Source organism: Vombatus ursinus, unplaced genomic scaffold, assembly GCF_900497805.2.
Source record: "Vombatus ursinus unplaced genomic scaffold, bare-nosed wombat genome assembly UNPS02014932.1, whole genome shotgun sequence".
In the NCBI taxonomy this organism is placed as follows: Eukaryota; Metazoa; Chordata; class Mammalia; order Diprotodontia; family Vombatidae; genus Vombatus; species Vombatus ursinus.
In genome coordinates, this window is record NW_020954710.1 from 14998605 (window position 1) to 15023434 (window position 24830).

General features: G+C 42.0%; 1 protein-coding gene across 1 annotated transcript in view; it reads right to left on the bottom strand.

The window, feature by feature from the left end:
- Positions 1–4990: 4990 nt before the first annotated feature.
- The window catches only part of LOC114029466 (coiled-coil domain-containing protein 27-like), a 44199-nt gene continuing 24359 nt past the window's right edge, over positions 4991–24830 (bottom strand). The window contains exons 4-13 of the mRNA XM_027843912.1: positions 21763–21902; positions 20025–20198; positions 19781–19849; positions 17000–17239; positions 14362–14605; positions 12631–12761; positions 12357–12434; positions 11511–11723; positions 6651–6755; positions 4991–5113 (exon numbers count right to left, since the gene is read on the bottom strand). Coding sequence (XP_027699713.1) covers positions 4991–5113; positions 6651–6755; positions 11511–11723; positions 12357–12434; positions 12631–12761; positions 14362–14605; positions 17000–17239; positions 19781–19849; positions 20025–20198; positions 21763–21902 — 1517 coding nt within the window. The remainder of the gene's footprint in view (positions 5114–6650; positions 6756–11510; positions 11724–12356; positions 12435–12630; positions 12762–14361; positions 14606–16999; positions 17240–19780; positions 19850–20024; positions 20199–21762; positions 21903–24830) is intronic.

Sequence of the window (24830 nt, forward strand, 5' to 3'; positions counted from 1 at the left end):
TAGAGTACTTACTAAAGAAGTGTGAGTTATTATCATAGTAGGTTCTTGAGAAATTTATTGAATGAATAAGTGAATGAATGAATGAATGAATGATTGAACAAATGGCATTTCAGTTGCTTTCTGCTTGGTAGGAATATGTTCTATTGAGCCATGGACATTCTCTTTTCTGATCTTTCTCATGACCTAAAGGGAACATCTGTGAGACAGGTGGCTGGATCTGCAGGAACAGTTTGTAGCCATGGTATAAGGCAGAGAGGTAATCAGAAGGGGGAGTCAATGGAGATGTGAGTCTCTAGCCAAGGTGCCCACATAAGCAGAAATGAAGTGTGAATGATTCCTAACAGACCACCTGCCTTCAGACAAAAAAAGCACAGTGGGATGGATAGAATAAATGTAATTCATTTCAATAAGTATTTATTAAGCACCTACTATGTGCTAAGCACTATAGATATGAAGACAAAAATGAAATAGTCCTTGCCCCCTGGGGGGGGGCGTAAAGAGAGAGGGAGGATGCACAGAACCTGCATATAGATAAGAAAATAAAATATATAGAAATTAAACAAATAATTTTGTAGATAATGTGGGGAGCATTAAAAATAGGAGGAATCAGAAAAGGACTCTTGTAGAAGATGGTACTTGAAGTGAGCCTTGAGAGGGAAGTTAGGGATGAGGAACAGAAATGAAAGGAGCACATTCTACAAATGTGCAAAGAAAGGAATGAAAGAAGGCAGGAGATGAAATGTCATACATGGAAAACATGAATCAGGCTAATTTGACTGGATAAATAAAGATGGTATGTGAATCTCATACCTTCTTTGCATCTTCAGAGTGATGGAATTGAATTAGAGAATTTCAAGATGGCCTCATTTAGTTATAAAATTCCAAGATTCAACTATTCTTTTCATAGTATCTTTCCCTATAGAACAATTCAAGAACCTTTAAAATATTAGGTAATGAGAAAAGTGATCAAAGGAGATCTTTAATCAATCAGTCAGCAAGCATTTATTAAGCACCTGCTATGTGTTAGGCACTACGTATACAATGACAAAAATGAAAATGTCCCTGCCCTCAAGAAGCTTACATTCTATCAGGGGAACAACATTTACATAAATAGGAGAACACAAAATATATAAAGATAAGATAATTTTGGTGAGGAAGGGAAGGCACTAGCAGCTAGGAGAAATCAGGAAAATTTTCACATTGGTGTTGTTTAGGCAAAATTTTGAAGGAAGCGATGGATTATGTATAAATAGTTCCCCCAAAAAAGAATGACAGACTATTAGCAGCTATATTCGAGATTTCTCCAAGTCACTAATAATAAGAGAAATACACATCAAATAGACTCTGATGTTTCCTCTCCCCATTATCCTCACCCCCCAACATATTGGCAAAGGTGGCAAAAGATGGAGGATTTGGGAAGGCTGACACGCTAATAGGAAGTAGAGTTGTGAACTGGTTCAACCATTCTGAAAAGAAATTTGGAACTCTGCTAAGAAAGTGATTAAAATGACCATTCGCCTCTGACCAAGAGATCCCACTGGTAGGTATATATCCCAAAGAAGTCAAAAAGAGTAACAAAGTTCCCATATCCACTAAAATATTTATAGAAGCACTCTTTATAGTAGCAAAAAAAAAGTAGATACCCAATAAGTGGGTAATAGTTTAAAAAACTGTGAACATAATGTAATATTAATGTGCTGTAATAAATTATGAACATGAAGGACTCAGAAAGCCTAGAAAGACAGAGGAACTGGTACTGAGGGGATTACAGAACCAGAAAGACAATATAAACAGTGACTGAAACAATGTAAATGGAAAGGACAACAACAAACTCTATGAACCAACATTGTACATTTAGAATGAACAAGCTAATCCCCAAAGATGAGAAGAAAAAACTCAACTCTCTACCTGCAGAGGTAGGGGACTATTGGAGCATTTCATTCACCATCAGTCCTGGTTGATGTGTCAGTTAGTTTTGCTGAACTGCTTTTAAAAATTCCTAGTGTAATAGGGTGAACCATACACACCCTTATCTTGGTTGTTGTCCTTTGTTTTCAAGAGGATTAAAATGACATCATCATGTCAGGGTCAAGGCATGGCATGTCCTACTCTGGCTGGTCAGACCAATACAAGCTCCACCACAGGTCAGGCACAAGTAGGGCATATGAACATTTGGAGTGGAGATGGCTCTAAATTTGCACAGCTCACATTTCCTTTGAGCTATGGCAATTCTGCTTTGATTATAGAGCACAGCCTTCTTTGATGCAGGTACGCCACGCTGGGCAGTCCTGTGCTGGTGTCTCCCATGTCTCACAATCGAATCACCCCTATCTACTACTCTGGCTAGAGCACACCTCCTTGGAGCATATGTTCAGCTGAGTTGGGTTCCCTCACCCACTTCTGGTTATGCAGGAAGGAGGCAAAAGCTGTCTCTGTCAGATACTGAGCAAGGGATAACCATAAACTTTAAAGGGAAAGAAAATTCCATTCTTGCTCCCTTCTTTCTCCTCTCCAGAGCATGTAGAATCAGACTTTCTTTCTGAGACTTCCTGTCACCTCCTCCTTCCTCTGGCATCTATGGCAGCTGCCCTCACATAGCACTAAGAACACATGCTAATCTAAGTGAACCTGGGTCAGAATCCTGACTCATTCTTCTGCTTTGTGTTTCTTTCCTTAAACATAGGTGACCAAATAGTGATCATGAGACACACATTTCCAGCCTAAGTGGTAACCTCATGAGTTCAAGAGGTCAAGGGATCCTGGATCCCTTAGTTGACATTAGCTACACTGAAGGAGGTGTATCCAGCAGCTACTACAAGGCTTCTAGGAGGGGGAAATGACCACTGGCAGGAGGATGAGGCCTAACCCTAGTCTGGCTTGCCAGAAGACATGGACTTTGAGGGCTTTGTTCACAGAGAACAGAGCCAAGGTGAAGGAGGAAATACCTGTTCAATAGTCCCATTGAATGTCTTGTGTTTTGATGTTTTAAGTTTCAGCTTCCTCGAAGAGCATTAATAAGAGTGATGGATTTACGGTCCACATTTTAAGTCTTTGTCGAAGTGCATGTATATATCTTTTGTGATCTAAGCGTTTTTGTTTTTGTTTTTTGTGGTGGGAGAAAATAAGTAGCTGTCCTGTATCTGATTTATATTGCACATTGAGAAACTTTCAGTTCCCTTTGTGGAGGACCACAAACATAAGCCTAACTTAAGCTTTAAGTGATTTTCCCCCAAGATTCCAGGTTTGGGGCATAACAAGTTAGAGAATTTGAGAAAAAGTTCTACTCTTTAATTTAGAGGACAAGCTTCCCCACGACTGACTCCAGAACCAGGGGTCCCTTAGTGGATGAGGTGGAGCACTCCAGACCTTCTAGAGTCAGCAGGTCGATTGCTATGTTCTTGGCCCCCAGAAATGCCAAGAGAGTGCTACCTTTGCCATAAGGGATGGTTCTCTGGAAAGGGCCAAGAGGAAGGACACATTTAGAAATGAAAGCAATATAAAAGCAAAAGACAATAACAAATTTTAAATTGAAAGCAAGCAGGAATCTTTACAAGTCCCTCAGAAAAATAAACCATTTGAAAATAATAACTGAAGGGACAGCTAGGTGGCACAGTGGTTAGAACTCCAGCCTTGGAGTCAGGAGGACCTGAGTTCAAATCTGACCTCAGACACTTGACATTTACTAGCTGTGTGACCCTGGGCAAGTCACTTAACCCAGATTGCCTTACGAAAAAGAAAATAATAACTGAAGACATTATTCTTCCATCCTTATTTTGGTGACTCTATGATGTACTCAATGTCAATGTACCATCCAATGATATAAATCACAATCTGTATCATTCTGTATGGCTCATGTTCATGTCTTCCTTTATATATCATCCACATGCATTCCACTCACTTTTTTGGAGGCTAATCTTTAGATTTCTTGACATTGTACGTATTTCAATGAGCACACAACACAGCCTGCCTGTCATTCTTACCACATATTTAACCTTTTTTTGTGGTTCCACATCTCTCTTGTGCCATCCTTGACACCGCCACTCTTTTACAATTCTTGGTTAACAAAGTGTCACAGTTGACTCACACCCACATCGAACTTCTCTTGAGTGACTCCCCAATGACAATCCTGGCAGACTGTGGTATTCCTTGAATTAGTAGTCATTTAGCTAATGTTTCTACAACTCTTTAAAATTCATAAAGTTCTTCCCTAGGTGTCACAGTGAATAGAGTACAGAACCTGGAGTCAGGAAGACCTGAGTTCAAATCTTGCCTCAGATAACGTTTTAGTTGTGTGTCCTGGGCAAATGACTTACCCTCTCTCAGTCTTAATTTCCTGAGGATAGCAATAACACCAACCTCACAGGGTTGTTGGGAGAAGGCAACTGTAAACTATTTTTAAGATTTAATGTGCTAGTTGTTATTATTCCTTACAAAAACCCTAAATTACTTCACCTTGGGCAGCAATGTAATATGAGAGAAGGAGCAGTGGCTAAAGAATAGCCCTTGTCCTACCTACCTTCTAGGGTTTCTGTGAGGAATGATAGCTATATGTTATAAGTGACTCTAGGGTCAGAGCCAGAGGAGAAATAAAAGGATGGGGGGAGGGGCTCAAGCTGAATTGGGTAACCAATGTGGAACGAGAAAGGAAAAGAGCAGAGGTCTGGGTTAGAGAAGGATGGGGAAGAGTGGAAAGAGCAGCCTAGGGGGGTGGTAGGAAGAGAGAAGCAAAGATGGGGAGGGAGAGAGGGAAACATGACAAGACATCTGCTGGGAGGGACCCTGGAAGAAGTGGGGGGGGGAGATGTTAATGCTGCTGTAGGAATGAGGAAGAGCTTTTGAACGTCCTAGGCATTCTTCTGGGTCCATCCCAGCCAGGGGTCTGAAATTGGAGTCAGAAAACACAGACACCAGGACAGGATACAACTTCTAGAAAATAGCTTCTGTTTTAGCTTGGCTGAACAAATCCTGAGAAATTTTCCTAGAATAGACGTTACTTGCCGCTCTTCCTGCTCTTGGGGACAGGAGACACCACCTCATTCTGGTGGAGTGGGGGCACTTTCACCCCTTTCTGTTTCAGCTGCTGATAAAAGTCCAGTCGCTCACTAATGATTCTCTATAAATGAAACACATCCAAAGAGGAAAATGACTTTAACAAACTTCTCAATCAATAATCAATCAATCAAGAAACACCGATTAAGAGCCTACTATGTACCAGGCATGGTGCTAAGTGCTGGCAAAAAGAGGCAAAAAAAAAAAAAAAAAAAAGATAGTTCCTGACCTCAAGGAGCTCACAATCGCTGTCTTTTATACTCCTCCTTTGCACAGGACTCCCTTAAATGATACCAACCAGATGGAACCTAGTTCCTCATCCTCTGAAATGTCCAGAGAACGAATGTGGCTATCTCCCTTGGTGAACCAGTCCAGGATTTCACCCAGAATCTCAGAGTTGGAAGAGATGTCCAAGATCATCTAGTTGGAAGAGCTATCTGATAACATACCATCATGATATGATATCTGGTATCATATGATGATACCATCTAGATTTCCTGGACCAATCTGTGTCTGAGCAGGAATCCTTTCTATGATACCACGTGGCTGGGGAAACCTTTTTGTTTTGGGGAAGCAAGGCAAGGCCCAGAATGGCAAGGCCCCAGTTGGGGTACAATCATAGTAGGAAAGAGGCAGAGTTGAGGGAGAAAGCCTTCCATTGGGTAACTTCCCATTTTAACTCTTCATTCTTGCTAACTAGTTGGCATTCTTGCTAACTCAATTGTTTCTATGTTACTGAAGGATTATAAGCACTGTCAGTATCCTCTAAAATTTGGTGCCCTGGTACAAAGTCATGGTCATTCCATCCTAGTTACACCTCTGTTTCCAGGTCCTTCCCATGATCCTTCAACTTTGAGAAGTCCTAAAGTCAAAACCAAATCTATTGCACAGCAATACAAGTCTGCTTTCCCTTGTGCTGTCCCTGAGGATTGCAAACAAGGGATTAATTCCCAGTCAAGAAGATCATTTACCTTCCATCTAGCCATCACTACCCACAGCTCTTTTCCTCCAGGTTATATAATCTAAATCCATATATATTCTATATATATACATATTGGGATGATGGTAGAGAGTGAACTTGATGAACAAGATTTCTCATTTTTATTTGATGCCCTAGAGGTATTTACCATCTAGTGTAGTCTGCTCTGCTAAATTTGGCATCTCTCTAGAACAGGTCATGTCCCTCAAAGAGATGGCTTTGGAGCTGAAAATACCCTTAGGCTCAATTGTCTTCAAACTGGTCTAGCCTGTTCTGTGAGAGGAAACCTGGGTTGTAACTAAGGTGTGGCAGTCAGAGCTTTCCCCAGAGCACTGAATTTAAGTGGTGTTGACAACAAGCTTAGTTAACAAGAATGAGTTAAAATAGGAAGCTACCACTGAATGAGCTTCTCTCCTAGGTTGTTTTCTCCCCCTTCCTCCCCTCCCTTCCCTATTACAAGCCAGTGGTAAGCTAGAGTCTATTTCCCATCCACTCCATCTCACTCCCTCAACTGAAGTTATACTTTTCACCATTTGGCCCAAGAGCAAAAACTTCTTAGTTACAATAGGAGGAGAAGTTATACCTATAAGCAAGAAAGCAAGTGGAAAAATCAGGGACATACCTGCAAGGCTTCTATGATGTCAGTGTCTGTAATTTCTGAAGACGGAGGGTTGATTTCTGCCATACTGAATGCAGCCTGCATGATTTTACTTCTTAGCCTTTCCAGCTGTGGACAAAAAGGGCACCAGAATCAGAGGGTTAAAGGTTACAGTAGAATGTTTGTGAATGGAGAAAGATGTATGTACTACATTTTACACCACAAAGCAATCCTGTGCCTAAAAGAGCCTTTCGGGAAAGTGTTCCCCCCAGGGCAGCAACTTCAGAAAGAGGTCTCCTTGAATGAAAATCACAAGTTCAAGGATCCCTTTGTCCTCCCTAATGAGCAACGCTGACTGATGGTTTCAACTCCTGATCGCCTTTTGAAATCAAAGTCAATTTGAAAAGAATCAATTTCTGGCTAAAGTATTGATGAAAATAAGCCAACCCAAGAGTAAGAGGAATAGTTTCATAGGAGACAAGGGCTGGCCTTGGAATTAGGGAGATAGGTGTTCAAAATCCTGCTTCCTGATACATAATGGCTGTGTGATCCTAGCCACGTTACTCGACCTCTGTTTCCCAGGTATGACTCAAAGACTTTAAATGTAGCTGGAATCCTGACCTGCGTTGGTGACGGGACTTTCTCCATCAGGAATTCTCTACATTGACAAAATCACAGGTTTGGAAACAAAATGGATTTTTAAAAATGCCTTTTTAATTATGAAGAGGAATAAATATGGAAAGATACAAAGGAAAAAGGGCCAAATTGGAGGGATTACCTGCACCTATGATGTTGCAAAAATAATAATTAAAAAAAAACATTAAAAATGTCAAGAAAACTTGATAAATAACAGATGGGGAAAGAGGAGAGGCACAAAAGTGATTATTGCCATTATGTTGCTGAACTTTATCTCTTCTATTTTCTTTTCCTTCTTTTTAAAAATGCAAATGCCAATGACTCTGATTTTATGGTTTGTTTCCACGAGCTGTTGATTTGTTTGCTTGTATTTGTGGAAGGTCCCCAGTGTCTTGGGTGGACATCTTGTGCAAACTTATGGGAAGTCAAGGATGACTATGGAGAGATGGATGGGCAAGCATGAACGAGCTGCGATCTGCTCTGGTGGAGGGCATCTCCGCGGGAATGAGATCACAGGACCATTGGAACATTGTTTGAATGACTACATTTACAATAAAATAGATTATTTTATTTTATGTGTATCTGCATACATGCAGATTCACAAGACCATAGAATCTCAGGGTTGGAAGAGACCTCAGAGGCCATACAGCCCAACCTGTTCACCCTCTACATTAAAACCTGGAAAAGGGTCATCTAGTCTAGAGGCACAATGAAGTTCAAATGTGACCTCAGAGACTTAACTAGCTGGGCAAGTCGCTTAATCCCAGCCTGCCTCAGTATCCCCAACTGTAAAATGAAGACAATAATAGCACCTACTTCCCAGGCATTGTTGTGAGGATCAAATAAGATAATATTAAATAAAGTGATAATTAAATGAAGTAAAATAAATTGCTTAACAGAGAGCCTGACAATAGTAGGCACTTAAAAATACTTGTTTCCTTCTTTTATTCAGAGACCTCTTGGGACAGTGAGCTAGCCAACTCTCAAGACAGCCCTTTCCACTTTGAGATGGCTGTAAGTATTGCGAAGTTTTTCCTGATATCGAGCCTCAATTTGTCGTTAGGACTTGGGACCCATTGTTCCTGCTTCTTCTCTGTGGGGTCAAATAGAACAAATCTAATCCTTTTTCCATTTGAAATACTTGAAGAAAGCTGTGACATCTCCCCTAGGTCTTCTCCTCCCCTGACCAACCTTCCCTCCATCCTTGGACCAAGCCTCATTAGGAATGATTTTAAGTTCCCTTTCCATCCTGATTGTCTTTCTCTGGAAGGCCTGCATATCATACATATATGACTTAGTATTTTGGACAGCCTGCCAGAGACAACAAGTCCAAGTATCCATGGATCTTGAGAATTCATTTTGGTTGACTATAGGTATGAATTGCATGCATCTTTCTAATCCATAAAAGGTATAATGATTAAGGATGCTGCTGGAACCAGCCAGAGGAAGCAATTTGGGCATGGGGGTCACATTGAATTGGTCATGCTGCTAACTTCTTCAGATGATACATCTGTAAGAGGGTCTCCCATCATGTCCAAGTCAGGGATCCCCTCCCCCATTCCATGCCCTTCTTCCTACAGCCATTGCCCATCCAATTCAATTCACAAGCATTTTTATGCACCTACTACACACAAGAACCTTGGGGATAAAAAGACAAAAATAAACTGGTCCCTGACCTCAGGGAGCTTACATTCCTTCAGGGAAAAACAACACACACACACACACACACACATATACGCACACACACAAAATGACTATAATGTAATTTGCGTAAGAGACAATATGTGTATATTGATACATACATAAATTCAAGATAATTGGAGGGGCATCAGTAGCTGGGGGTGGGGTGGGGATCAGGAAAGTCTTCATTTAGGAAGTGATGCCTGACCTAAGCTTTGAAGGAAACTAGCGATTTTAAGTGGTAAAGATGAAAATAGAGTGAATTCTGGGCAGAGGGGAGAGAGAGGGCAAAGACACAGGGGTAAAAAGTGAAGTCTATGAGGAGCAACCAGGAGGATGGGGGTTTGGGTGGACTGTTATGTACCATGAAAGGAGAACTGTGTGATAGAAAGGCAAGGGTCAGGCTCCAAAGGGTTTTAAATGCCAAACAAAGGAGTTTGCACTTGACTCTGGAGGTCGTAGGGAGCCATGAGAGTTTATTGATTAAGGGAGTGACGTGTTCAGACCCATGTTTCAGGAAAAACACTTTAGATGTGTTGGAGAATGACTTAAAGCAGGCAGACCAGTTGGAAGCTGATTTCAGTCATCCTGATTGCGCATATTAGGAGAATAAGAATACAGAGTTGAGGACAATTCTGAGATTGCAAATGTGAGTGACTAAAAGGATAGTATTAGGACTCCAGACAGAAATAGAGATATTTTGAAGAGGGGTAGGTTTGGAGAAGAAAGATAATGAGTTCTGCTTTTGACATGTCAAGTTTGAAATACTTACAGAACAATTACTTTGAAATGCCCCATAGACAGATGATGATCTGGGACCAGAGCTCAGGAGAGAAAGAGTAGGGCTGGATATATGAGAATCATCTTCATCGAGATGACAAACTCATAAGAGTTTATGAGGTTGACAAGAGAAAGAGAAGAGAAATGGCTTCAGGAAAGAGATTTGTGGCACCCTCACAGTTAGTGGGCATGAGATGGATGACAAATAAGCAAAAGAGGCTGAGAGGGAACCATCAGACATATAGGAGGAGAACCAGGAAAGAGGAGTGTCCCGAAAACTCTCTTGGAGAAGAGGGTAGCCAACTGTACCAAATGATGAGAATTGAGAAAGGGCTGTTAGATTTGGCAATTAAGAGATAGACCACCGGGAACTTTGCAGAGAGATGCTTCAGGTGAGTGATGAGGTCCAAAAGATTTTGTAAAGGTTTGGGAAATGAGTGAGAAGAGAGGAATCAGAGGCCAGGAGAGTAGGTAACTCTTTCTAGGAGTTTAGCTGTGAAAGGGAAATGAGCTATAGGATGACAGTTTGAAGAAATGAGAGAGTCAGGTGGGGGTGTTTTTTTTAATTTTTAGGCAATTGGGGTTAAGTGACTTGCCCAGGGTCACATAGCTAGTAAGCGTCAAGTGTTTGGTCTGAGGCCGGATTTGAACTCAGGTCCTCCTGACTTCAGGGCCAGTGCTTTATCCACTGCACCACCTAGCTGCCCTTGGTGAGGGTTTTTTAAGGCTCGAGAGGATGTCAGCATGCTTGCAGCAAATAGGGAAGGAACTGATAGGAGAGAGTTGAACATTAGAGAAGTGGAGGATTATGGGGCTGATCTTCTGGAGAAGATGGGAGGGTGTGGGATGAAGGGTACATGGGACAAGGAGACGGTCTTAGAGGAGAAGGATCATTAGAGACTAGGGTAGAGGGAGAAATAAGAGAATGGTGTCAAAGAGTTTTGAGATGTAAAGAAGGAGAAAAGGAGGAATACATGGAATGACTTCTATTTTCTCCAGAAAATATGAGGTAGCGTCTTCAGCAGTACTGAGAAGAGGGAGAAAGGACCATGTGGGAGCTTCAAATAGAGAAACAGAACATCTACTGTGGGAAGGGCATAGAGAATCAATTAGGGAAATGTAAGAGCATTGCTTCGCTGCAATGAGGACCAGCTGAAATCAAATGACATAAATTTGTAATGGAACTGGGCGACCCATTACATGACCTCCTCTAGCTTTGTTCAGAAGCTTGCCAATAGGAAGAGAGGAAACAGACTATGAGAGTACTTTTACACCTTACTCCTTCCAGTCACACCACTCCTTCTCCTAAGGCACTCTATCTTCTGACTGGGCATTTTCAGGGGTTGTGTCCCTGCCTGGAATTCTCTCCCAGCTCATCTCCATCCCACAGCCTCCCTGGCTTCCTCAAGACACAGCTAAAATCCCACCTTCTCCAAGAAGTCTTTCCCAACCCCTCTTCGTGTCAATGTTGATTATCTCCAGTTTCTCCTGTATATATTTGGTCTGTATATATAGATGTTTATCTGTTGTCTCTCCCATTCGGCTATGAGCTCCTTGAGAGTGGGGACCGTCTTTTGTCTTTCTTTGCATCTCCCAGCATGTAGCTCACGGCCTGGCACATAGTAGGTGCTTAATAAATGCTTCTTGATTGACTGGCTCACTGATTCTCATAGTCATCTGACTTTGCTTGCAAGCTAGTGCTCAAGGAGCTCCAGGGATCCCAGACCCCGCCCCGCCCCATCTCCCTATGTGTAAGGGAGGTCCTGGGCAGGAGCAAATAGCTTTTACCCTGGCTTGGCAAATCTCCAGGAGCACTCGGTACTCCTGCTCAGAGAGCTTCATTTCCTCATAGCGGTTCTGGAGGTCCTCCTGGATCTGCTCCTGCCGTCGCATGTGGTTTTGATCTACATTCACCTGGGCCTCCAGGTGATTGATCTTGCTGTCATACTCCGAGATGACCTCTTCCTTCTTCCTTAGTTCAAACTCCAGCTCAGCTACATGCTAGGGGAAGAACTAAGAGATAAATGGAGGACAGACCAAACCCCTAGTCTAAAGACAAGCTTGGGGGGGGGTGAGGTCAAGTCTAAGTAGCTTAAAACAGATCAAATTCAATGTCTCCCACATTGCTGGCCAGTCCCTACTAGCATTCGTATGTTTTGGCTACCAGTCAAATCCTGCTACAGTGAATTCCGAGACTGTCTATATTCTCCTTTTTTTTTCTTTTAAATTGTGCTAGGTTTTTGTGATAACGAATCACCTGGTGGATAGAGTGCTGGTTTTGGGATCTAGGAAACTTGGATTCAAATTTCACCTCTGATACTTATAAGCCGTATGATCTTGGGCAAATCTCTCTGTGCCTCAATTTCCTCATCTCTAAAATGAGGATAACGAAACCTGGCTACATCCCAGGACTTTTGTGAGGGCTGAATGAGAGAATGTATATAAAGCACTTTATAAACTATAAAGTGCTATAGAAATGTTAGCCATAATTACTTAAAACAAGTGCACCAGCGATTGGTGCTTGGGAATTCTTTTGTCATAGAGAGATTTTTAGCCTTCAATTGTGTTGGTTGTAACAGGATTTAGCCTATGGCAAGAATGACAATGATATTTTCAATCTAACAATACTCAGACCTGTCTGAGGTTAAGATTGTCTTTCTCAATGATGCCCATCATTTCTTCATGTTTTCTTTCTTCTCGGAGGCTGGCAAACTAAAAGACAAAGGAAGGAGGATGTTCAGTGTGGCAGCTGCTTCCCTGGGGTCCTAAGACCCAGGAGCAGGTCTGGTACGGTGCTGAACCCAATGGGAACTCAGTAGACATGTGCTTATTGGGTAATAGAATGAGTAGGAAGCAGCTTCCTGGGCCCTAAGACTGAGGGTCATGCTGGTCCGAAGGGGGCTACAACCTTGTCCGACATGGCTTGAAGCTGAGCTTTCCTTTCTTGGAGTTCCTTTTGCAGGGTTTCTTTTTCCAGTGTAGTTTTTTGCAGTTGGGATTCCTGGAAATCCACTTGTCTTTGTAATGACAAAATAGTTCCTGAAAGAGTAAAAGTAAAAGAGAAGGAGAAGAAAGAGTAGCCAGAAGAAAAAAAAATAAAGAGGAATAAGAAGAGAACAAGGCAAAGAAAATAAAGGAGAGGTTGAGGATGAAAAGGAAAAAGGGAGAAGAGAGGAAGGAAAGATGAAGAGGAAAACAGGAAGAGGAAGAGGAGGAAGAGAGAGTGGGAGAAGGAAGAAAAGGAGAAGGGAGAGGGAGAAAATGAAGAGAGAGAAGGGGACAGAAAGAAGAGGAAGAAAAAAGAGGACAAGAAGAAAGAAAAGGACAAAAAAAGAGGCAGAAGACAGTTGAGAGGGAAAGGAAAGAGAGAGAGAAGAAAGAGTAACTAACAAGAGGGAGGGAATGAGGAAAAGGAAGGAAATGGAAGGGAGAAGATGAAAAGAGAGAAGATAAGAAAAAGAGGAAGAGGATGAAAAGAGAAGAGGAAGGAGGAAGAGGAGAAATGAAGAAAGAGGAGAGAGAGAAAAAGAGAATGGAGAGGGAAAGAAAAAAGATGAAGGGGAAGAAGAAAGAAATTGAGAAAAGAAAAAGGTTAGGAGGAAAAGGAAAGAAAACAAAGGAGCAAGAGGGAGACAAAAGAAAGAAGAACAGGGAAACGGTGAAGAGGGAAGGAGGACAGTAAAAAGAAAGAGAAAAGAAGAAAAAAAGCATTAGGAGAGCATGGAAAGAGAAAAGGAAGAGTAGCAGGAGGGAGAAAATGGAGAGGAGGAAGAAATAGAGAGGGAAAAAAGAAAGTGAAAGGAAGAATAGTAAGAAGGAAAGAAAAAAGAGTATAAAGAGGGAGAAAGGGGAAAAGGGAAAGAATAAAGAGAAAGAGAAGAATAAGAGAGGAAAGGAAAAAGAAAAAGGGAAGGGAGAAAGAAGAGAAAGAAAAATAGGAAGAAGAAAAGTGGGACAAGAAAGAAAATGAGAAGAGAAAATGAGGGTTAGAAGGGAGAGGAGAGAGAGAAGAAAGTAGTAGTAGAATGAAGAGCAGGAAGAAGGAGAGAAGAAAGAGGAAATGAAGAAAAAGAGAAGAAGGAAAGAAGACTAGCAAGAAGGAGAAAATGGAGAGGAGGAGAAGAGTGGAATAAAGAGAGAAAAAAAGAAGGGAAATCAAAGAGAAAGAAGAAGAGAAAAAAGAGAAGGAAAAACAGAAGACAAAGAGGGAGGGAGAGAAGATGAAGAACAGAAGGAGGAAGAGGAAAGGCAAGGAGCAGAAAGGTTCATTGTGTGCTCTCTGAGATACCAATGCCAGCTGGCCCACCCTTACCCAATAAGACACCATAGACTTCCATCCTGGGGCATCGTTTTCCTCTCTATCTCTTCATACCATCTGTCCACCTCTACCTTCCTTTAGGAAGTCCTGATCAAATTCTAGAAGTGCCTCTACTGGCCTAGCATGCGTGCCCTTCCTCCCTTCCCTCTGAACAAACCTGCTTGCTACCTGTTTCGATTGTCTCAGCCCCTGTGAGCAAGGTGTCCAGAAAGTGACAGTCAAAGGGGCCACCCACCCTCCATCCTCTGTACCCCACTTCCCAGAGCACTCAAAGTGAGTCTTCTGCCCATTTAGGCTTGGCAACCCAACATGGCATCATACCTGCGATGATCGAATACTCATTCCTTGTGATTTCCAGCTCAGCTTGGAGCTCTATGTTCACCTGCTCATACTCATTAATCCTGGTCAAGAGTTCTTCCTTTACTTCCCTGTCTAAATACTCGATTACTTCTATATCCTCTTCTGACACCTTCTCATCTTCCTCAATGATTTGGGCTTCCATTTCACTGTCACACTCCTCAGGGAGGTGAGGCAGCTTTCGGATTTTTCCAATAAATTGAGGAACCTGAGAAGAGAAGGGGGTGAGGCCAGGGAGGAGGGTCGCTATTTTCAATCTCTCATTAGCTGTCATTATTTCTCCATGTTTTTCATCCTCTTGGAAGCCAAAGAGTGGGGAATGATTTTGCCATAGAGCACCACTCAGAATTTCAGGAGTGGGAATGGATCTCAGTCAATTGAATGTCTATCTGTACAAGAATTCCCTTCTGATGGCATCTCTGCCAGGCAGTCATCCCCAAATTCTTTCTAGACCTCAAATGAAAAGGGAGTCTGTTACCTTCCAAATCAACCCATTCCTATTTGAGAGTCTTTCATTGTGAAGAAGTTTTTCCAGACCCCAAAATTAAATTAGCCTTTTTTTTCAACTCCCACACCTTGTTCCTAGTTCTCCTCTCTGGGGCCAAGTTGAACACAGCTAATCCTTTTTTTACAAGACGGTCATTCAAAAATTTGAACACAGCTATCAAGTCTCCAGGTCTCACACTCAGTCTTCACGTCTCTCAGCTAAACATCCCCAGTTTCTTCAGCCAAGCCTCCTGTGGTATAAACTTGAGACTTTTCACTGAGTTAGTTGCCTGTCTCTAGGTGCTTTCCATCTTGTCCATGTCTTTGAAAAATACGGGGGCAGTTAGGTGGTGCAGTAGATAAAGCACTGGCCCTGAAATCAGGAGGACCTAAGTTCAAATCCAACCTCAGACCAAACACTTGACACTTACTAGCTGTGTGACCCTGGGCAAGTCAATTAACCCCAATTGCCTAAAAAACAAAAAAAAGGTGCCCAGAACCAAATGTACTACTTCAGATCTCATTAAGAGACATTAAGAACAAAAGGTGCTCCTTTGACGTCACACGACATTTTGTTTTGCACTCTAATCTAGCATACATTTTTAAAGCACCTACTATATGTGATGTGCCTCCACAATTATCATTTTATCTCATATATCCATCGGTGTCAATGAGATCCATGAAGGAGAAGGTAACGTGTTTTATACAAACTCTGTATCTCAAACATTACCAAGCACAGTGCTAGGCATGAAGGAAATGCTGCATAAATGTTTGTGGATGGATGGATCGATGGATGGAGGGATGAAATGAATAAGGAGTCTGATCAGTGAGGCAGAAATCTGTAACCTGTTGTGAGGCCTTAGGAAGGGGTAAGTTGGTTTTTGTCCAGGTTTCACACTCAGAAGCACTCTAAACATTCAGAATGGAGTGGCTTTAATAAGATCTCTTGTGGATGGACCTGACCCAAGCATGAAATGCTTTAGAGAGCTCCTTATGAGGCTTAATTCTTTCTATTGCTGCAAGACTAAAAATGTTACAAATAGAGTCAAGGAAACGCCCCTCCCAACCCCACCAAAAGACTCGTGACATTATGACAGTAATAACTGACATTTATATGTTATTGCAAAGTATTTTCCAGGCATTGTCTCACTGGAACCTCTTGACAACAATTGGTAATGGGTTTTTTTTAAAAAAAAAAGCAACTTCCGAACAATCAGAACTATCCAAAAGTGGAGTGGGCATTGACTTCGAGCAAAGGTTAGCTGACCATTGGTTGTGGACATTCTAGTGGTAGGGTAGGGGTTGGATTAGACAGCTGCTGAGATGCCAGTCAACTCTGAAATTCTGTGCTTGTCCCCATTTTATAGAAGAAGAAACTATCTCAGAGAAGTCAAGGGCAATACTGAGGGTCACATAGCTAGTAATTATCAGAAGCAAGATTTGAATCCAGGCCTTTTTGACTGTGAATGCTGCACTCTGTGCATTTCACCTTAAACTTTGCCAAGCATAGGACAACTCAGCAAAACACTGAATCAGCACATAATGGGCATAGTAATATGCATATTCTTTTCAGAAGATGATGCTACAGACCTAGCCCCTGAAAGACATGCCTTGTTATTTCTTGTTTTTCTCCCCTCTCTCTTTAGCAGGATGGGTTTACCCTGAGCCCATCCATACTTCCAAGAGCACAGATCTGTATGACCATTGGCCAGGGTTAAAAAAGCCATCTCTGGCAATGGAAACCAAAGAGATGTTATAAGGGGCTGTTCAGTAGATAGAGTACTGGGCCTGGAGTCAGAAAGACCTGAGTTCAAGTCCAGCCTTAGACAGTCACTAGCTGTGTGACCCTGGGTAAGTCACTGAACCTCTTTTGCCCTCAGTTTCCTCATCTGTAAAATGGCAACAATACAATAGTACCTGTCTTGGAATTTGGCATCCTAGCAAAAAACTCCATTCACCCAGCCCTTGGCCTTGCTCTGGCTTATCAAAGGATGACACTTTGGAGAGGAGTATTGCTGGGTGAGAAGGGGCTGAGAAATGCCCCATTGGCTAGACTCATGTGGTGAGGCAGCCAACCCCATCAGAAGCCCTTCTCCGCCCTCTGGCCACATCTTACCTCTTGTGCAGATCTCAGTAACTCCTCTTCATCTTTGGCAGTACTCCCTGAGACACTGATCCGCCTTATCTCACAGGGTGGGAGGGGCACGTAAATGCCCATGCTTGCTTTGGAACCTTCGTCCCTTGCCTCCGACATGATGCTGTCTTCTTGGATTTCAGTGTCCTCGTAAGTTGTGGTGGAAAGAGCGCTGGTTTCCATACTTGGCTTGGTCTCTGGAACCATCAGGGTATCTTCTGGCTAGGGGATGAATTCAGTTGGGTCCAAAGTGAAAAGTGGGTAAGGATCTGGAGGATGACTTTTCTTTAGGGCAGGAGTTCTTTGTCTTTTTCTGTGTCCTGGATCCCCTTGGCAATATAGTGAAGACTAGGGACACCTCCTTAGGGAATTTTTTTTAATGCATAAAATAAAATATGTGGGATTATGATTATATTGAAATCCAATTATCAAAAAATATATATTTTAAAAGTTCCTGGACCCCAGGTTTAGAACTTCTGGAGTAGGGGGACACACACAGAGGTCAGCCTTCATCCACACCACAAACTTTTCAGCTTTTAGTCCCAGCTCACAGCCCAGGATGACTGGCTTCTAAATAAATGAGGCAGGCCCAGCATGGGGTGTGGCCCCTGATGTCCTCTCCTCCTCTCTGTCACAGCAAGCAGCCCTTTGGTAATGAGCATACTCATTTGGAGAACTAAGGGGGACCCACATTGGATTTGCTTATTTTTGCATGTTATTACCCAGAATGCCTTGACATTTCACACCTATCTAACAGTCCCAGTGGTGAGCAAGGAAATTAAACATGTTCTGGGTGTTGCTTCCTGGCCTGCCCCATAGATGGGTGGAAAACATGGTTTTGAGTTATTCTCCAATTGCCTGGGCTCTGCCCTGAGTGTAAAGCTAAGTCCATGGGCAGAAAGGTGGTCAGGTTGAAGAAACAGCAGTCTGTAAGAAAAAGTCTATCTGTCAACTCATCTGCTTCAGAGGCAGCAAGGTATCAGGTAAAAAGGGCTGGTCTAGGAGGGCCTAAGTAAGTTCTAGCCTTTTCTGGCCTCAGTTTCCCCAACTCTAGCACGAAGGGATTGGACTAGATCATCAGAGCATGGCTAAAAGGGACCTCAGAGGTTTTCAGAACAATGCCTTCCTTTGGTATCTAAGGTCTCTCCCGGCTCTGACCTTCTGTGATTCTGATTCTATTTCTCCAAGGAGATGGACGAAAGTCTGCGGGACGCTTTGCCAGTAGATTGGGTAATGAAAACTGTCTCAGAGGATGATGGCTTTATACAACTGAAGGGACTTCAGAGATCACCTGATTCAATCCCTTCACTTCACAAAGGCAGAATCTTGCACTCAAAGAGAAGGGCTTTACCCCTGCAAGCTACCTACCCTGAGTCCAGCCTTCTACCTACCTTTTCTATTGATTTTGCCCTTGCTTGTTAATATGCCCATGGGTTAATATGATTAAAAAAGAGAGAGAAGAAAACCAAATCACTAGCCCTAAAAGTGTAAAGGGTGATTATATCACTAACGAAGATGAAGTCAAAGCAATTACAAGGAGTTATTTTGCCCAGTTATATGCCAATAAATTGAACAATTTAAGTGAAATAGAAGAATAATTACAAAAATGTAAGCTGCCTAGATTAGCAGAAGAAAAAATAGAATATCTAAATAGACCTGTTTTAGAAAAAAGAAATCGAACAAGCCATAAATGAACTTCTTAAGAAAAAAAGCACCAGGACTGGAAGGATTTACAAGTGAATTCTATCAAACATTTAAAGACCAACTAATTGCAATATTAAGTAAATTTTCTGAAATAATAGGCAAAGAAAGAGTCCTACCAAACTCTTTTTTGAAACAAATATGATACTGATACCTAAACCAGGAAGAGTGAAAACGAAGAAAGAAAATGATAGACCAATTTCATTATTGACTATGGATGCAAAAATCCTAAAGAAAATAGTAGATTATAACACTATATTATGATGATTATACATTATGACAATAATGTTAATTATGACTGTTATGTTAAATTAATGTTAATATGATCATCACTATTAATGCCCATGTAATAAAATGCAACCACTGGAAGGATTTGTGATTTCTCCAATTGAACAACTGTGGGAAATCACAAAAGGCATATTACACCCCATTCAGAATTTAGAAGACAGATACCAGGGCAAATGCTTGAAGTTCAGAGAGGTTTGAGGAATTTCCCCATGGTCATAGAAGACAGGCTAGGATTTGAACCTAGACATTCTGACTCTCGTTACCACATTCTACCCACACCATGCCATGCTGTCCCTCATTAGCGCTTACAACAGGTCATATATCTGTAGTGTTTCAAGGCTTACAAAGCGCTTTCCTCACAGCAATTCTGCGTTGGGGTATGATTGCTCTGTGAGGACAGGGGCTATCTTTTGCCTCTTTTTGTATTCCCAGCACTCAGCACAGTGCCCAGCGTGTAGTAGGTGCTTAATAAATGTTTACTGATTGATAAGAGGTGGGGAAGAAACAGGAGCTATGTAGGGAGGTCTCAGCAAGAAAACCCCTTCAGACACTTAACTAGCTGTGTGCCCCTGGGCAAGTCACTTAACCCCGATTGCCCCGCCAAAAAGTAAAACAAAACAAACAAAAAAAACAAAACAAAAAAAAAAAACCCCTTCAATTAAGTTAGATCAGCAACCCCAATAGTTGCCTGGGGGTCCTCAGGGGTTAAATGATGTGCTTAGAGTCCCAGAAAAGCCCCAAGATGGGACAAATATGATCAAAGGGAGGATGTACCTTCTGGTCCTGCTCCAGGTCCTGCATTTTGCCCACCACACCACTGACTTCTCTGCTCTTGCCTGAGACCTAAGAAAAGCAAAGGTGGGAGAGGGTCAGCTTCCAGAAGACCAACACAGCTCTGCCAGCTGGCCTGTGGAGTCAGCAGTACACCAAAGGGGTCATTTGCAAAGACCGTGCAGCCCTGTGATTTTCTCTCATCTCCCCTTCCAGTGTGGGCCGTCTCCTCCTGGGGCCCACTCACCTTTCCCCTGAGGCTCACTTCTACTCCCCGGACTTCACTCAGGAATTGCAGCCGTTTCTGTAGGTCTTTCACTTCTTCTTTGAGTTGGGCGAGCTCATTATCTTTCTTCAGGCAAGCCTCCTCTAAGGCCGTAAGCCGCCTGACCTCATCCTTCATCATGACCAAGTGCCTATCCTGGCAAGAGAACCACACCATCCTTGGTAAATGGGAACTCGTCACAGAATCTCCAAAAGGAACCTCAGTGGCCACGGAGCACTGCCCTACCAGAGAAGGCACCGTCTCTACAACAAACCTGCCCCCATAGGGTCATCCAGACTCTTCTTGGAGACCTTCAAGGAGGGGACATCTCCCACCTTTCTAGCAGTCCCTTCCACTTGGGGGTGGCTCCCAACGTGTGGAATTCATTCCTGATATCATTACACTTCTACTCCTTGCTTCTCAAATTTCCCTCTGAGGCCCAAGGAGCAAGACCCACTGTCTTCTGAGCTGGAGTCCCACTTTGCCAACTGCCACCATGGCATTTCAAATTGGATGCCCAGTAGACAGCTCAAACCCAACAAGTCCAAAACAAAACTCATGATCTTCTCCTGAAACCGATTCCCCCTCTTAAAGCTTCCCAATTTCTGTCGAGGGCACCATTCTCCTTCCAGTCACCCAGATTTCCAAACTCAGAATACTCCTTGACCCTCTCATCCTGTACACATAACCAATCATTTACCAAGTCTTGTGATTTTTTTTTAAACTTGGCCTTAGAGATATTGGAGACCCACCATAGAGCTGATCTTTGACTTCCAAAAGCATCCCCCAAATAGTTTTTAAGATTTCATCTCCATAAAAGAAAGGGAAAAAAATATTCATTAAGTCCCTCCTATGCACCAGCCACTGTGCTAAGTAAGTACTTTCTCCCCATTTTATAGCTGAGGAAACTGAGAATAGAGAAATGAAGTGGAGGGGGGGAGTAATTACTAAGAAGATCGGAAAAATAGTAAAGGGCCAGGTTGTGAAGAGTTTTAGATACCCAAGTTTATATTGGATTCTAAAGGTAACATGGGAAATGGGGAGGGGCTCACGCCATCAGATCTATGCTTTAGGAGAATCACTTTGGCAGCTCTATGGAGGGTGGGATAGAGCTAGAAGAGGCTTGAGCCTAGGAGACCAATTAGAAGGCCATGAAACAGTCCAGGCGAAAGGTGATGAGTGCCTGGACTACAGTGGTCACTGTGTGAGTGGAGAGAAAGGGATATGTCCAAGCAAAAAGGCAGAGAAAAAAATGATAACATTTGGTAATTGATTAGATATGTGGGGGAAGGGGAGTGTAAGGGGTTGAGGTTGCAGACCTAGGTTGCTGCAGGGATAATGGTGGCGTTCTCAACAGTAATAGACAAGTTCAAAAGATGGATGGGTTTAGGGGGAAAGATAATGAGTACATAGATGTCTTCAATGTTGTTTCTTCCAATGGAATGGAATGCCTTCCTTGAGAGCAAGAATAGTTTCATTTCTGTCTTTGTCTCCCCAGAGCCTAGCACAATTTTTGACCCATTGTAGCAGCTAAATAAATGCTTTTTGCTTAACAGTAAAAATGGCCTGTATCTATAGCACTTTACAGTTTGTAATGATAATGGCACCTATATTTATAGCGCTTTACAGTTTACACAGGCCCTTCCTCCCAAGGGCCCTGGGGTACAGGCCTCCTCCGTGAAGAATGCTCCATGGAAATCAGAGCCTTGGACCAGCTTACCTTCTCCTGAATCACAGTAGCATACCAAGGAAGCTTCCAGCTTTGGGGGCTCTTCATTACTTTCTGGGAACTGAGATCCTCGTAGCTTTCGCTTACGCTTTGGAATTCACAGGCACTCTTGCTAAATGTGAGCTTTCTGCCTAAAAAGAAAAGAAGAGCGTCATTGCTCCCATTTCTTCTAGCACATTAAGGATTTCTAATCTACCTTAGATTGGTGTAGGGAATTGTGTTCCATCAGTTTATTTGCATGGGACTGTTTTCAGAGTTTTAAAGGTTAGAACTGAGAAACTAAAAATTAAAAAAGAAAACAAACAAATTTCTTCGAGGGCAGTGGGAAAATTATATAAGGACGGATATGGATGGACACTTATCATGTTACTGAGGGTCACTACTGATGATAGGGCTGTGTTTTAGGCATTAGGATGGAGTTTGTAATCTCTTTTGTGTGTCCCCTTTGGCAGTCTGGTGAAGCTTATGGATACCTTCAAAGAATAGTAATTTTAAATGCATCACATAAAATCACAAGGGATCTCAAAATCACAGAAGATCACAAAAGAAACCAGTATTGAAAAAGAGTAAAAAAAATTTTGGGGGGAAAAAAAAAGTTCACAGATCCCATGTTAAGAAATCCTGCCTTAGAAAATATAGACAGAAGAAATACAAAAAAAAAGGGAAAGGAAAGAAATACAAGGAAGCTGAATACAAGGAGGGGTCGTTAACAAAAGGCATTAATAGTAAAGGAGAATTTCCTTTAGAAGACAAGACAGAAACTGATAGGAACTCAGTTGGCAGGGTGACTTGGCAGCTATTCTGTTGGGACCCATATAGATTGGAAAAGAGGCATTGTTTTGCCAAGAGCTGATTGGTTCAAGATAAGAGTGGCGAATCCTGCTGCTTTATGTATGGAGAATAGGCTGAGTTTACCGTTCTCTAGCACCATGTTTCAGGGCAGCTAGATGGTACAGTGGGTAGAATGCCCGATCTGGAGTCAGGAAGACTCATCTTCCCAAATTCAAATCCAGCCTCAGTTAGCTGTGTGACCCTGGGCAAGTTACTTTACCCTGTTTGCCTCAGTTCCGCAACTGTAAAATGAACTGGAGAAGGAAATGACAAACCGCTCCAGTATCTTTGCCAAGAAAACCCCAAATGGGGTCAGGAAGAATCAGACACAACTGGAAAATGACTGAACAACAACAACAGAGCCATCTACAGTCTGAGAAATTGGAAACCCATCAAAAGTGTATTGCTCTCTACTATCCCCTCAGGTATGAAGGAGGAGAAATAGAGGGGGGAAGAAAAATTTTGCACTTCCGTTGCTGTGAGAAGACAATTGACTCCATATGTACAAAAATATTTCTAGTTGTTCTTTCTGTGGTGGCAAAGAATTGGAAATTGAGGGGATGCCCATCAATTGGGGAATGGCTGAACAAGTCGCGGTATATGAATGTGATGGAATACTATTGTGCTATAAGAAATGATGAGCAGGAGGACTTCAGAAAACCCTAGAAAGACTCACATGAACTGATACAAAGTGGAGGGAGCAGAACCAGGGGAACATTGTACACAATAGCAGCCACATTGTGTGATGACTGACTTTGATAGACTGACTTCTCAGCAATACAAGGACCCAAGACAACTGCAAAAGACTCATGATGGAAAATGCCATCCACATCCAGAGAAAGAACTATGGAGTCTGAATGCAGATCAAAGCAGACTATTTGCCTTCTCTCTTTTTTTTGTTTGTTTTATTTCCTCTTTCTCATGGTTCCTCCCATTTGTTCTAATTCTTCTTGACTAATGTGAAAACATGTTTAATAAAAATATATATATATGTAGAGCCTATATCAGATTGCACGCCATCTTGGGGAGGGAGGTGAGGAGGGAAGGGGGGAAAATTTAAAACTCAAAAGCTTATGGAAGTGAATGTTAAGAACTAAAAATAAATTAATTTTTTTTTAAAAAAGAAGACAATTGGCTTTGCCGAGGGTAGATTGAACAAAACAGAATTCCTTTCTATTTGAAGATCTGGATGGGGAAAGACCCCATCACTAATGATGATGATGATGATGATGATAATGATAACTCACATTTATACAGCACCTATTATGTGCCAGGCACTGGGCAAAGTGCTTTATAATTATTATCTCATTTGATCCTCAACAACCTTAGGAGGTATGTACTATTATTATCCCCCATTTATGGTTGAGGAAACTGAAGCAAATCAAGGTTAAGTGACTTGCCTAGGGTCACACAGCTAGTAAGTGTCAAGTGTCTGAGGCTGGCTTTGAACTCAGGCCCTCCTTAATTCAGGCTCAGCATTCTAGATACTGAGTCACTACATATAGATTGAAAAAAAGAGAAAGTGCTGCAAACCCCGGAACAGAGCAGAGATTGACATTTCTCTTGCTTAAGGCAACTGCTGATCATTTAAAGAGTATATCACTTTTTTCAGCACCCTGCCAGGGTGCCTGTGTAATAAATGAGTTTCTCACTGTTTCGGTGGCCCGAGAGCAGCAAAGAAATGACTTTGCCCAGCAGGAGAGCTGGAAGGGCCAGCTAGGCAGAGAAGTGGTCTGGCCCAGGCAGTGACACGTATTGCAAACTATTCTCTAAAGAGACCCAATAGTAACAAAAAATATCTGATGTTTATATAGTGCTTTACCATGTATAGGTGCTGTGCTAAGTGGTTTACAATTATCATGTCATTTGATTCTCACAACAACCCTGGGAGGCAGGTGCTATTATTATCCCCATTTTCCAGAAGAGGAAACTGAACCAAATAGAAGTTAGGTGACTTACCCAGTGTCACACAGCTGGTAAGTGTCTGAAGCCATATTTGTGAAATCATGCATGTGCCAATACATCAATAATACATCTTACATATGTAATTAATATATGAAGAACAGTACATAACAGCATGTATGTCAACATTTTATGAACAATTAAAAAAACTTTTCAGAAACAACGGTGAATGGCATTAAACAAAGAAAAATGTAGTTTCATACAATCACATATTATATATGCATGTATGTATATATGTAAGTATATGTATATATGGATGTTTATGT